This window comes from Melampsora larici-populina (genome assembly GCF_000204055.1).
Source record: "Melampsora larici-populina 98AG31 unplaced genomic scaffold MELLAscaffold_29, whole genome shotgun sequence".
In the NCBI taxonomy this organism is placed as follows: Eukaryota; Fungi; Basidiomycota; class Pucciniomycetes; order Pucciniales; family Melampsoraceae; genus Melampsora; species Melampsora laricis-populina.
In genome coordinates, this window is record NW_006768793.1 from 530,680 (window position 1) to 543,840 (window position 13,161).

Here is a 13,161-nt window from a genome sequence, read left to right on the forward strand (position 1 = left end):
CTTCCAAAAGCGAGTGTATAATTTTATCGCTTTTGATGATTGATTTGAGATTCAGAAATGCATCCTACACAATCTCATCGCTCATTCAGCCTGGTTGACTTTGATTTCTGTTTGCGGTCTCTGACTGAAGTGATGAAGAATTTAACTCCAATTTAGGCAAGTTGAGAGTTTGAATCAAAAAAATATTTCATGTATTCACTTGGTTTTTTGTTCAGGAAAAGTTGATATCAACATTCATGTTTTCTTTCTTTCTTCCTTTCACTTCGCAGCTCAAATTCACCCCAAGATGTCGCTTGATTCCTCTTTACCGCCTCATCTAGCCTACTTCGTCGCTGGCTCGATCGCTGTATCTTATGTTGCTATCTTGTATTTACTTCCAGCAGCCCGATCTAAGCCTTGGGAGAAGGATCCGCTCACCGGTCAACCGAGGGACCGTCAGCACCCAGCCGTGATTCGTGCCAGGCTCTTTGCCGTCACTTTCGTTACCTTCTTCAGTGTCTTTCTAATTGGAACTCTCATTCAAATCTATGGAGGGAATACTTTAGTATGTGGTCTCCTTTGGAACGTCTTAATAGTATATGAGCTGATTTCAATGTGATCGAACCTCTGCTCCTCGATCAGTCCGACAATCCAATTCGAGCAACGCTAGAATTGACAGGCTTCCTTCCAACTGACTCAATTTTAGCATATCTTCGACTTCAAATCCAGCCTCTAGTCCTCACGGCTATTCTCTTCCTTGGACCACTTTACACTCAACTTCTCCTGCAGTCTTCTAATCATGTTGAAGCATTCAGTTTTCGTGATTTGTTTGATTTACAACACATCAGGAACTTGATCATTGGGCCCATTACTGAAGAAATCGTTTTTAGAGGTTGTATCATTGCTACTTATTTACTCATCGATCCTCAACTTCGACCATCAGCTACTCAGATCACCTTTCTTTCTCCGCTATGGTTTGGGGCAGGTCTGTACTCTGTAATTTCAACTGAAACTTTGAATGTGTTTGGACTGATAAACGGGACGCGTTTTGTACTCCATCTGACTCTTATAGCTCATGTTCACAGTATTCGGGAAACATATGTGTCCAATGACCGTACGCGACAAGCATTACTGAGAGGAAGTATGATATCATGTAAGTAATTCCACCTCTGCTTCTCTCAATTCCTTTTAACGGTGTTGATTCTTTGTACAATTCGTCAACTGATCTGGACTCGATATTTCACATATCGCATAGTGTTCCAGTTTGCCTATACGACAGTATTTGGTTGGTATGCGAGCTTTATCTACTTACGCACAGGTTCGCCCCTCATTTCCTATCATCCTTGGATCACATTCATTTATTACTATAACTTCCGAGCCCAGATCTCAGTCAGCTGAATACTAAGTCAGATTTCCGTCTTTCAATAATACAGGATCAGTCGTTGCCGCTAGTCTTTGTCATAGTTTTTGTAATTTCATGGGCTTCCCTCCACTCTTTGATTCTTTAAAGGAATTCCCACATCGGCGAACATGTAAGGAACTTCTCTCAGCATTAAATCTATATATTTACCGCTGACGCTTTGAGTCTACATAATTCTTATGTATATTGCACCTTTTGACGCGTCTAGCAATTGTGATAAGCTACTTGTTAGGTATCAGTTTATTTACCATATCCGTTCGAGCTTGGATCACAAATCGTGATTCTTTCCCAGATGCAAAGCTTACCTGGTGGGACTTAAAATGAAGATCACTCCAAGTTATTTTTTGTTTGGACCAGTTTCAAATATATGAAATTTTTGTTTTTCCTGGGGTGTGATCGTCCTGTGTGTTAATCTTCGCAAAAAATGCTAATCTAGATTCAAAATAAGAGTGATTGATTTAAGAGTAGAAAAACCCACTCAGTAATACAACTTAATCAGGTTCAGAACTTGTTCCTCTGCATTTGAGGTTTGCAAGTCCAAGGAACGAGGGATAGTATGGGGTTTCTTGGTGAGACTCCATACAAAGAGCACTTTTTGCAACTGGTTACAATGTTGCCATAAATTCAACTGTGTTACAATTTATCCTTTTTCCTAGTTTTGCGTTTGTCCATTTTCTTCAATGTTGGTTAAATGAAAAATCTTCCTTCAGCTAAAATAGAAAGTTTAAAATTCTCCAGGAGCACAGAGGTAACGTGACAGGAGTTATGCTGCATTCTATCCAAATTTGACATCAGACACTGAAAGACAACCTTTTGAGCCCCAGCAGTGAGCCCACTTATAGCTTGAAAAGGAAATTGCAAAAAGGTCATAAATACATGATAAAGCTCTAAAAGGATCAAGAGTTGAAGTTTTTAATACTAGAACATCAATTGATTTTCACATGACTTGCACAAAACCTCTTATATTTAATCCAAATTTGATTACAAAAAGTTGAGTGTCTTTCCAACAAGAAACCGTGAACTGCCAGTAAGGAACTTGTGCTTTCTCTTGCGACTTCAATGTAGACAAGCTAGTTTTAGAATTAGCTGAGTTAGATCAGGGACATAGGTTGATAAGCATGATTCAAGATGCAGGAATTTTTCTTACAAGTTCACATGGCTTGCTGAGTGAGAAGCCACAAAGGGAACTTCAACATTGTACATCAGGCAGATTTGGATTATTTTGAGAAATATATGTGATTGATACCATGAACACAATGTCTATCATTGCCTTCTATAATCTTTACAAGCTCCCTTCTGCCCTGTGATATCCCAGGGTGTAGAAAGCTCTCACAACCTTTTGGAACCGTCTGATCAGACGTGTCCCTCAAGAAACAAAATGTGATGTGACCAATGTCCATATCCTCAATTTCCAAAAGGACTTCTACATGTAATTACACAAGTGGGCAATTAAACATATAAAGTAATCTGGAGTGTATTCTGGTCAAGCTTCGGTCTTCCCTTGCCAAGTTCCTCAACTTAATCAAAGCCAAAACACATCCACCATTCTCCAGTGTTATGCCAGACTACCAATGGCTGCTTGAAAAACTTGAAGCTGTGTATTTTTCCTTTGATTATTTCCTTTAATCATGATTTGTGGAGTTCATCTCTGACTTATAATTTGGATGGCTTGTGTCATATGCCTGGCACAACTCTGATTTCAAGGAGTTGAAAGTTTGTATTTGGCCAATGATTGAGAAAATTGTTCAATATCAAGAAACTGATCAGAAGAAAGCTGACCATATATGCTCTGCCATACTCAACCCTTGCCTTAAATTCACCACAGTCCAAGGTCCCACCATGTAATTGCTTGGCTGGGGGCTTGAAGACTTGCTTGTGTACACGTCACCACACCTAGGAATTGTAATCATTGGGTTTGGGACAAACCCTGACCCCGCCACTGCAGAACTTGAATGATTACAAAAATCACTTGGATGGGACTGTACTTTGCCAATCAGGCCACCAAGTTCTGACCAACTTGCAATCCCAACATCAATATCATTAAGCCTGAAGGACATTTCAACCCTGAACAGCCCCAATACTTCATCAAATGCCATAAAACAGTTTCTATTGAGAACAAAATCAATGAGCAGGATGAGAAGAAGGAAGTACTTGCCTACTGGAAGTTATATGGACATATCTGGCTCAATTTAACCCATATGCTGAGATCTATGCTCATGGTACCTGCTAGAAGTGCTCCATCTAAGAGGTGCTTTTCTAGCACTTTACAAGTCACGAGTGACCACTGCACATCTTTTACCACCCAAGATCTTGAGGCTCAAGTGTGTCTTGAAAGTTGGTCCAAGGAGTTGAGGTAGGATTTCTTTTCTTTTATACATAGTTATATTCAGTGGCAGATAAAACAACTGTGACTGGTTTTGCCAGTTTTCTCAAGAATTAACTTAACCACACCTGATGTGCATGTTTCCACAGCCTGACTATGGCAAATCCTACTGACTGATGAGAAAAGATTCCTCTTGCGGCTAGCCATGGAAGCCAAACAGCACTTACAAATGATCAAAAGATGTGAAATGAATGGTCACAAGTACACATGATCTTCTTGGGAAGATCCTCTTCCTTCCATATTGCTCAACCTTGTGAAAAGAAAAACCTCAATAAAACCAACAGTATGTGTTTTGCATGGGAGAGAATATTTGAGAAAACAAATCAACCTTTCTTGGAATAGCTGTATATGATAGCCTCAATTACATGTGAATCTGCAACAAAAGTCCCACTGAAGGCTAATTTCCAGCGCAAAAACAGGCGCTTCAAATTGAGCTCAAAGTGTGGACTATTTCCCTTCCACCAGTTTTTGCGCTCAAACTTGAGCCCAGCCCGCCTGGCCCTGCGTGATACAATCCAGGCCGCGCCTTGGCTGGCCCTGGTCCACTTTTGAGAGCTTTCGAGTCCACCCAAGGCCGAGGAAAGCCCCGGTCCCACATCGCTACACACGGCCCCGTGGCATACCCCAATAAGCTGACATGACACGGTATTTGTGTATTGGATGAATTTAATTTAATTTGATTAACCCTCAACCAACTGAGCTCCACATCGTCAAAGCCCTCCCTTCCACTCCATTGAGTTCCTTTCATTAGACATCTTTGACTTCAAGTTTCATCTCTTATCATCATGGAACCTTTGGAAATATGTGAAGTCTGGGCCGAAAACTTGGATAGTGAGATGAATATAATTCGTGATTTGATCGAATATTACCCTTACATCGGGATGGTCAGTCCGAGACTACATTTATCTCCGATTTCGAATAAGGCCTATTTTCAAACGATATGAACTAAAGCTTTTTACTTTTATTTCTTTGAATTTCACAGGATACTGAGTTCCCTGGTGTTGTGGCTCGGCCAATCGGCACTTTTAAGACAGCGTCCGACTATCATTACCAAACTCTACGTTGTAACGTCGATTTACTTCGAATCATTCAACTAGGCCTTACTTTATGCGATGAGAATGGTCGGAAACCTGAAGGCAAATGTGTCTGGCAATTCAACTTTCGTTTCAGTCTCAAGTCAGTCCTTTGATAGACCTCCTCGGCTAAATCGACCTCTTCTTACTGAATTTCTTCTCCTTCCTGACCGATCAGTGACGACATGTATGCGCCTGATTCCATTGACTTGCTGCAAGCTTCTGGTCTCAATTTCAAACAACATGAAGAACATGGAATTGAGATGGAGTACTTTGGAGAACTACTCATCTCTTCTGGCCTCGTTCTCTTAGATGATGTTAAATGGATCAGCTTTCACTCTGGTTACGATTTCGGTTATATTTTGAAGATGGTCACTCTCGTCAATTTACCAGCTAGCGAGGCAGATTTCTTTGAGTTACTCAAGATTTGGTTTCCGTGTGTATTTGATATTAAGTTTATGATGAGAAGCTGTAAGAGTTTACGAGGTGGATTGAATGAAGTTGCGAAAGATTTAGGAGTCAGTATCTTCATCCACCCCTGTTCTCTTAATAGTGCTTCTAAATCGATTTTACTTTTATTATAGGTCAATCGACGTGGCAAGGAACATCAAGCCGGATCGGACTCTCTTCTCACAGCTGATACCTTTTTTGCACTGAGATCTCAATACTTTGAAGATCAGCTTGATGAAGCCAAATTTCTTGGCCAAATCTATGGTCTCGCTTCCTCCTCTTCTTCGGCCATTCAAGCTTCTCTGTACCGAGACACCACCCCCTCGCTCGCTGATGATCCCCTTGCACTGCCCGCGGATCCCATCCCGACCCCGCATGCTAATACACCTGGCGCCAATTTGATTCGCCGGCCGATTCCACAAATGCATCGACATCATGGTTCTAGTGCTCAAGAGCCAGGGCCGAGAGCTAGTAGTGCTGTGAGCATCAAGAATCCCAACGCTCCGAATGGCAGCGACGCTGCAAACGTCAATCCTTTCACCTCTATGCGATCTGGTAGCCCTGCCGTCAGGTAATCACATCCCGAGGTCTGGTGACTTCATATTGGAAAGAGCATCCCAACCAAAGATCAATTCCGGGACGGCTCAATATCACACGATCGGGCAACTATTTGTAAACACTGATCAAAAGGCTTAAAACATAACATCTCAATCTCTACCAGCCAAACTGGATGTCTGATGATCAACGCCAACGAGACTTCACCCACCACCAGGCCTTAGAGAGGCTGAGTTCGATGGAGAATAGTCTTTTTCTACCAAATCGTTCCGCGTAGAACGTGTTTCAATCTTGACTCATTCTTTTTTCTCGTCCCATCCAGGATCACAGATGGCCGGTGTTGATCGTTCTAGCTCACACCAGACTCTGCCTATTACTTCTATTTCCGACTTACTAATGCCAATGGCACAACACTCCCCACAATTTTGCATTATCTTAAGCGCTACCTTTGTCTTATTTTGGACAATGTTGTTACCCCTCTCTTGTATCGTTTTTTTTCTGTGTTGTAATATGCTTATGCTGAAAACATTTTATCTCGATCATATTTATGTCCTTTGCAGTTTTGATTAATCTCATCAGTTAGTGATTATATCGGGCGTGTTTGCATCATGGAAACTCTTAACCACTCAATATGACAAACTTTCACTCAGATATATCGATAGCTATGTGTGCGAGAAAAACATTGAGGTATTTCACAATGATCGTACAAGCACGAATACTCGGAGATAGTGTCCTGCGAACTTGACTGCTGTAGTCAATACCATCCCTCCCCACCCAACCCTCTCAATAACTGATGCCTGCAGCATATGCCATACTATCCAACACTGATTCTTGATCTATCATCAAGAACAATACCATAGGGGTTTTTTGGTTGTGCACCTCACCCCATCAAATAGCTAACGTCTGAAACAAATTTCAGGGCATTCAATTATCGAACACCAATTTGTGAGGATATGATTGAATTGATCAATTTTCGTGATTCTGATCGTGGAAACGACATGCAATTCCGCGTTTGTGATCAGTTGCTCAAGAGTATACTATCAAGTTTCCATTTGTCAAATACCTTAATTACATACTCCTGGATTCATTATGTTTATGTGGCCTGTAAGGTGTGCAAGCAAACGTGTTTGGATGTGCAAAACTCAGCTCATGAGCTGCTTCTTATGGTGTACTATCATTGCACGAACCAGAATTTATTTTATGTAATCATCTGAAAAATGTTATTTATTAATCAAAACGTTGTTATGTTTCTATGGCACGTTATAAGGTGCGCCAGGAAAAGTGTAGATGCGGAGAATCAGCATCATAGCCATGTGAGACTTGCTTGTGACCTTGTATCTTTGAATCAACCTTTATCCTGGAGATTCTCCATGTTTGGCAAAGTACCTGTGATTGCTAAATCGTTCATTGCGCTGCATTTAAAGTTGGCCTGACTCTTTCAAATTCCTTGTCCAATTTCCACCGAGGTACAGAACGTTAACTGAAGCTCCTTCTCAGCTTGCAAACTTTTTTCTATCAAGCTACCATCATGTTGAGGCTTTCTGTTTTATGTCTTACATACCTTCTATGTAGTTCTTTGGGCTTGAAATCTCTTTTTGCTTTGGAAACTGAAGGTATTGTTGAAAGCAACCCTGGGCCAGCAACGCAGGTGTTGCGTGTTGCGCTGCGCCTGCGTTGCGGTTTTTCTGACCGCAGCGCAACATAGAATCAAATTCTAGGTTGCGGCCTGACCCGCAGCGCACCATCATTTGTCAAATCGATGGATTTTTTGGGCCGCAACAACATTTGTTGCGTTGCTGCCCAAAAAAAATCACAGTTCGGCGTTTTTTTGGCGCTGTTGCGCCTGTTGCGTTGCGCGACGGTCAAGGCGCCGCGCAACCTGACCTCACCTTTTGTTGTTGCGGTACTTACCGCAGCGCAGCATGTAATGCAGGTTTGTGCTGCGTGTTGCGGAGCAACGCACCAAAAAACACTCGTGTTGCGGTGTGTTGCGTTGCTGGCACAGGGTTGTCAATGAAAGTGACGAAATTGGAGAGTTAAACTTCATGGCGTCAAAGTCACGGCCATCAACTCCACAGCTTCCGGGAAGAAGCAAGTCACGCCAAGATCTTTTAAAAAAGAGAGTCGTTGCTGTGTCATTTTGAGCTATGTCCAATCCATTTGATCCCCACCATACGGGGTATGAGTCATGTGAAAGCTTTGTAGCTCAAGAGTATCCAGCAAATGGAATGAAAATAAGAGGCCAACAAGACAATACCGCAAGCGCTCCACTATAAAATCACGTTGTGAAGCGGTAGCGTTGTGATTTTTGCAGCCGCTAGAGCACCACTAAGCCCCACCACACTATGTGGTCCAAAAAAGCCATAGTGGTATAACTGCTCCAAAATGCCCTGGAGCTGGGATTTCTCCGCTATATAGCAAAGAATTACCCGGGTCCAGGGCCCGGGTCTTCCTCAAAACTCATGCCCCTCATCCTTGATCTGATTCATCCAAATCTTGATCTGACCACAACCCAACTTCACCATGCCCAGTAGAAGCGACACAGACGGTGGAGTTTCCTATAAGCTACATCGTCTGGACTACAGGAAATCAATGCTTCCAAAATTTTCTCAACTACGGCTGGATTGTGGGTGGTTAAGTGTTGGAATGACCAGCTCTTGTATCATCTTCAGGTGAGTATAAAACCTTTTTGAGGTCCTTTGTTTTATCTTTTTTTAACTTCTTCAACAACAATCTCTATCAATCATATAAATATTGATTCCAATCTCTTATTTTTACTATGACACTCTCCAAAAGCCTTACCCAAAGCTCCAGTCTACCAGTAGAACCCTCCGACCTCCAAGCCCTGCCTGCAAGCAGCCAGGGTTTGTAGTACCTCCAAGCGATTCTTGTACTGCTATTGCTCGATCATCCTCTCCTGAAGTTGGATCACCTGAGGCAGCCCCCCTTTTGAAACGATCTGCCTCACCTTGGCCACCAACTCATAAGTCCACAGCAGCTCAAAGCAAGGCTAAGCCTAAGCCACCAGTCAAAGGAAAGGTTAGTCAAACCATCTACAAGTTCATCTGCCACCGTATCTAATTTGAAAACTTACCTAATCACTTCACTTTGATAGGGTCGTTTGTCGATCAGCAAAAGGGCCAGATACCCATCTGGCAGTTCATCTGGTGGGACACCCCGTTCACCAAAGCAAGGCAAACAAGCCAATTGAGATGTAAGTACCAGTTTTGCTTTAGACTTGTTTCTCATTCCATTTCTTCATATATCTGATCTAGTTCTATTGTTCTTTCCATCATTCCTCTTTCTATCTTTCTTCTTATTACTATTCACCTACTTCAAATGCTTCCTTGATGTGTAGGAATTTGAGGTACCTGAGGGTGTTGACATGTCTCAAGAGTCTGACATCAAGATCGTTGGCTCCACTGATCCAGGCTATAATTGTGTTTGGTCCAAACGTGTTAAAGGTCTTGTTGATTACTTTGAAGAACCCAATGTAAGTATTTTCCTTCTGTTTTTCTCATTTGTTTTGATGCAATATTGGCTAACAAATCATGTATCACTTCCTACTTTTCCCTAATTGCTATTGTATTGATTTCTTATCTCTAGGGCCTAGATTATAAGTGCAAATACTGTCACAATACCTATAAAGGAGGAGAAACATCTTATTAGAATTTATGGGGACATCAGGATGGCAACAAGGTCTGACCTTTGTGCACCAAGTGACATAAAGCAATTGCCGCAGGTGTTGTTCTTCCACCTTCATATACCAAACAAATGGAGGCAAAGAAGAAGAAGAACTTGACCTTGAGTTCTTATTTCAATGGACCAACTTTTACTGTGGAATTATTGAATATGATATTGGTGATCTGGGTTGTTTGACATGCCCTTCCATGGGCTCGATTCAAAGACCCATCACTTCGGGCTGCGTTTTTCACTGTCAATCAAGGTGCCCAGATTTGCTCGCAGCACAGCAATCAGTTATACTGTACTCGGACCTGCACAACAAATCCATCAAGGCTGTAAAGGTATGTGTTTTTAATCTTTTTGATTTATTGAATCTTTTTAATTTACTCTTCTCTTTCGTTTCACTCTCCTCTCGTCCCTTTTCTGACTTTATATTTTTGTTTCATAGGAAAACAAGGGAAAGTTCTGTTTAATCCACAATGCTTGGACTACAAAGGCAAACAGGTATGCATTTATTGGAGCCACCGCCAATTACATCGACAGCAGTTGGACCTACAAATCGACACACCTTACTCTGAAGATGGTCGCCTGGCGCTACTTTGGGGCCCAATCGGCAAGACCAATAGGGAGATTCTTGGTTCGCCACGGTTTACATAAAGAGATAAGTCCCAAAGTTTTTTATCTATTTCTGTTTATAATCAATGTTATATTTGTAACTAACCTTAATGTCTTACTTACATGTTAGCCCAGACCACAAATAGTGGTGGTAACAATGGACCAATGGCATCAGAGATGTCATCAATGTTTTCCAGTGCTGACAACCCGGTGTTTTGGGATGGATCCTCCCATCATGTCCGCTGTTACACCCATAAGCTGAACCTAACAGTGGGGCATGGGCTTAAATCACTTGGGAATAAAGTAAGTACTGCCAAGCCAACAATCCCGCATGGATTTTCTCTACCAATTCCGGCGCTTAAGGTCAACGGAGGCAATGATGAGGTTGACATGGACCAGTCCAATTCCGACAAGGAGGATTCTGATGGTCTACCAGATTCACCAGATGGAGTTGATGACAATGATGGACACGAGTCCCAGGATGATGGTTCCTGCAAGCGGATTGACTTGGTAGCAGGTGCCCTCAAAAAGGTTAGTCTCTAAGAGCTTCTCAATTTTCCTTCATATAATAGGCTCACAACATCTTGTATGTATATGTAGGTTGATGCTATTAGTGGGCAGATTGCTAGTAGTTCCGCTCGGAGGAGCAATTTCAAGGCACGCTCAGATCGTATGGGTTATAAAGGACAAATGCTCAAACAGCCTTGTAAGACACACTGGAACAGCCATTACAAAAGCCAAAAGATTGCTTGTGACACACAGGAGGTTAGTTCTCAATTTCTTTCATATTTCTACTTTACTTATGTAATTATCTTATCTCTTATCTCTCTACCCTGGTTATCAACTCAATGATTGCAGAAGATTGCAAGGCCTGCTTTTTCAAGGGTGTCACAATCTCCCCTGCTGAGTGGCACACAGTCAAATCGGTGAACAGGGTACTTAAAGTAAGTTTTTTAACGTTTTATCTCCCAACTTTCAATCTGACATATAATGACTAATGATCTTCATTCTATATACATAGACTTTTGTTGATGCTATGTCTCGAGTCGACGGGAATGGACCCACCGGCTGTATCCTCCTGGCAGAATACAAGCGTGTGATCACCGACCTTGAAAGCCATTGGACCGAAGCTATCGATTATCCCAGCCTTGAGACGGCCATTGACGTCATGATCGAGTGGCTTGAAAAGTACCAACAAGAGGCTCTTGACTCTGAAGCAATAGTTCTAGCAACCATCCTCAACCCCCGTTTCTGTGGAAGGTTCTTCATGGTTCATTATCCAGAATATGAGTTTTCATCTAACTTGGCAATTGAGAATGTGTACAACAGTCTTTTGGAATCAACTGAGGTCAAAGAAGTCACCCCACCTCCCAATACAAACGAGGAGTCTGTCGAAGCGGACGAATTTGATATATTGGGACTTGGAGCAGACAAAACTACTACAGCCAGATCTTCTAGTTCAGAGTTAGACGGCTACTTTCATGGAATCATGCCAATCAAGAAGGGTCAATCACCTCTTGATTGGTGGTGAGTAAGTTATGTTACAATTTTTCTACAGATTCATTAACTAATTAACTGTGTGGTAATTGCTTGCAGGAACACAAACATCGTTTTCCAATCCTATCTCAACTTGCTTGTGATTATCTTCCTCTCTCTGCCACGTCATGTGCCTGCGAGCGAACCTTCTCAGCGGCTGCTGACGTTTGTACACCTTCATGTGGTGGTATGGTGCCCAAAACTATGAAACACCTTGTTGGATCACAGACGTGGTTGAAGGAGGGTATCATGCCCAACGGAGACTTTGCAGATGCTGCAAAGGCACTTCAAGACTATCTCAAGAGCTTGTTAAAAACAAAAAATAGCTTGTTTTCTCATTCCTTATCTTAACAATTCTCGATCAAGACTTGTTTCAAATTCACTCTTTTATTTTCTCTTGCTTAATTTTCTCTTTTTCTATTTTCTAAAGACACCCAATCTAATCTCCTACCTTGTCCAACCCTACATGTTTGGACCAGCGTACAAATAGATTATACAAATTGAAACTTTTGTGACCGTTTTATCATTTCATAGCGTGATATATAGCAATATAGCGCACGCTATATCAAAAATGTAGTGGTCTCTCTATAGCGAGCTATAGCGGTAGAATATAGTTGTTCTATTACTGCACAGCACTGAGAGACAAAAAACTTGAAAAATAGTGATCTGAGAGTGCAGCGAGCTATAGTGGTGCCTCCACAATGCTATGAAAATCTTTGGAAATCCATAGCGTTGCGGAGCAGTTTTGGTGTTGAACAAGACTTGTAATTGAGGAAAGGTGTGGACTGGGTCACTGCAACTTTCTTCAATTGGTATTTGAATCTATTGATTCATGTGAAGTGATCCACCCAAAATGTGATTTCAGCAGGAGAATAAGCTTTGGGCCTTGGTCATAAACAGTCTCAAATTAAAAAGCACTAGATTGTAGCAGCTATAGAAGCTATTGACCAGATTTCTTGTCAAGCTTTGCCCCTGGAGACATGCACCCAAACTCCAGGGACAAATGTTGTACATAGATATCAATCTGTTATGATTTCTTTCTCAATTATGCCAATCATATTAAAGAAGAATTTATGCCAGATGGAACCAGAGCTGATTGAGTTTGTCTTGCAGATTACAACATGGCCCTTAGTCAATTTGAAACTTGCCAAGTTGAATCACAAGAGTTTTGAGACAAACAGAACCAGATATTTGCAGAAGGATTATGATGACAAACCACAGAAAGCTTCTTCAATGGCTTCTACAAGCACTCAACTGTACAATACCAATCAGTCTTCTCAAAAACCAAAATAGAATTATCAAACTCATGGTTCTCCTCCAAGAGCTCATAATTCATCTACTATTACATTTTGAATTACAAAAATTGGGGGATACATGAAGTGGAAAACTCAAAGGGTCTTCACACAGCCCCTAGCAACTAGTCACTGGAAGGCCAGAGACTTTTCAAGCAATCTTTTTTCCCAACA

The 13,161-nt window shown here is 41.7% G+C and overlaps 2 protein-coding genes across 2 annotated transcripts; both read left to right on the top strand.

Moving 5' to 3' along the window:
- Positions 1-93: 93 nt before the first annotated feature.
- On the top strand, positions 94-1,839 carry MELLADRAFT_117057 (uncharacterized protein; the record flags this gene model as incomplete). Its single annotated transcript, XM_007412148.1, has 7 exons — positions 94-156; positions 270-544; positions 622-964; positions 1,052-1,132; positions 1,235-1,297; positions 1,413-1,511; positions 1,608-1,839. The coding sequence occupies 6 exons, from the start codon at positions 287-289 to the stop codon at positions 1,721-1,723; spliced, it is 960 nt and encodes a 319-aa protein (XP_007412210.1).
- A 2,665-nt stretch (positions 1,840-4,504) lies between these two features.
- Positions 4,505-6,488, top strand: MELLADRAFT_72372 (uncharacterized protein; the record flags this gene model as incomplete). The annotated part of the gene is made up of 4 exons (XM_007412149.1): positions 4,505-4,666; positions 4,765-4,958; positions 5,034-5,373; positions 5,440-6,488. 4 exons carry the CDS (start codon positions 4,568-4,570, stop codon positions 5,878-5,880), a joined length of 1,074 nt encoding a protein of 357 aa, XP_007412211.1.
- Positions 6,489-13,161: the final 6,673 nt, after the last annotated feature.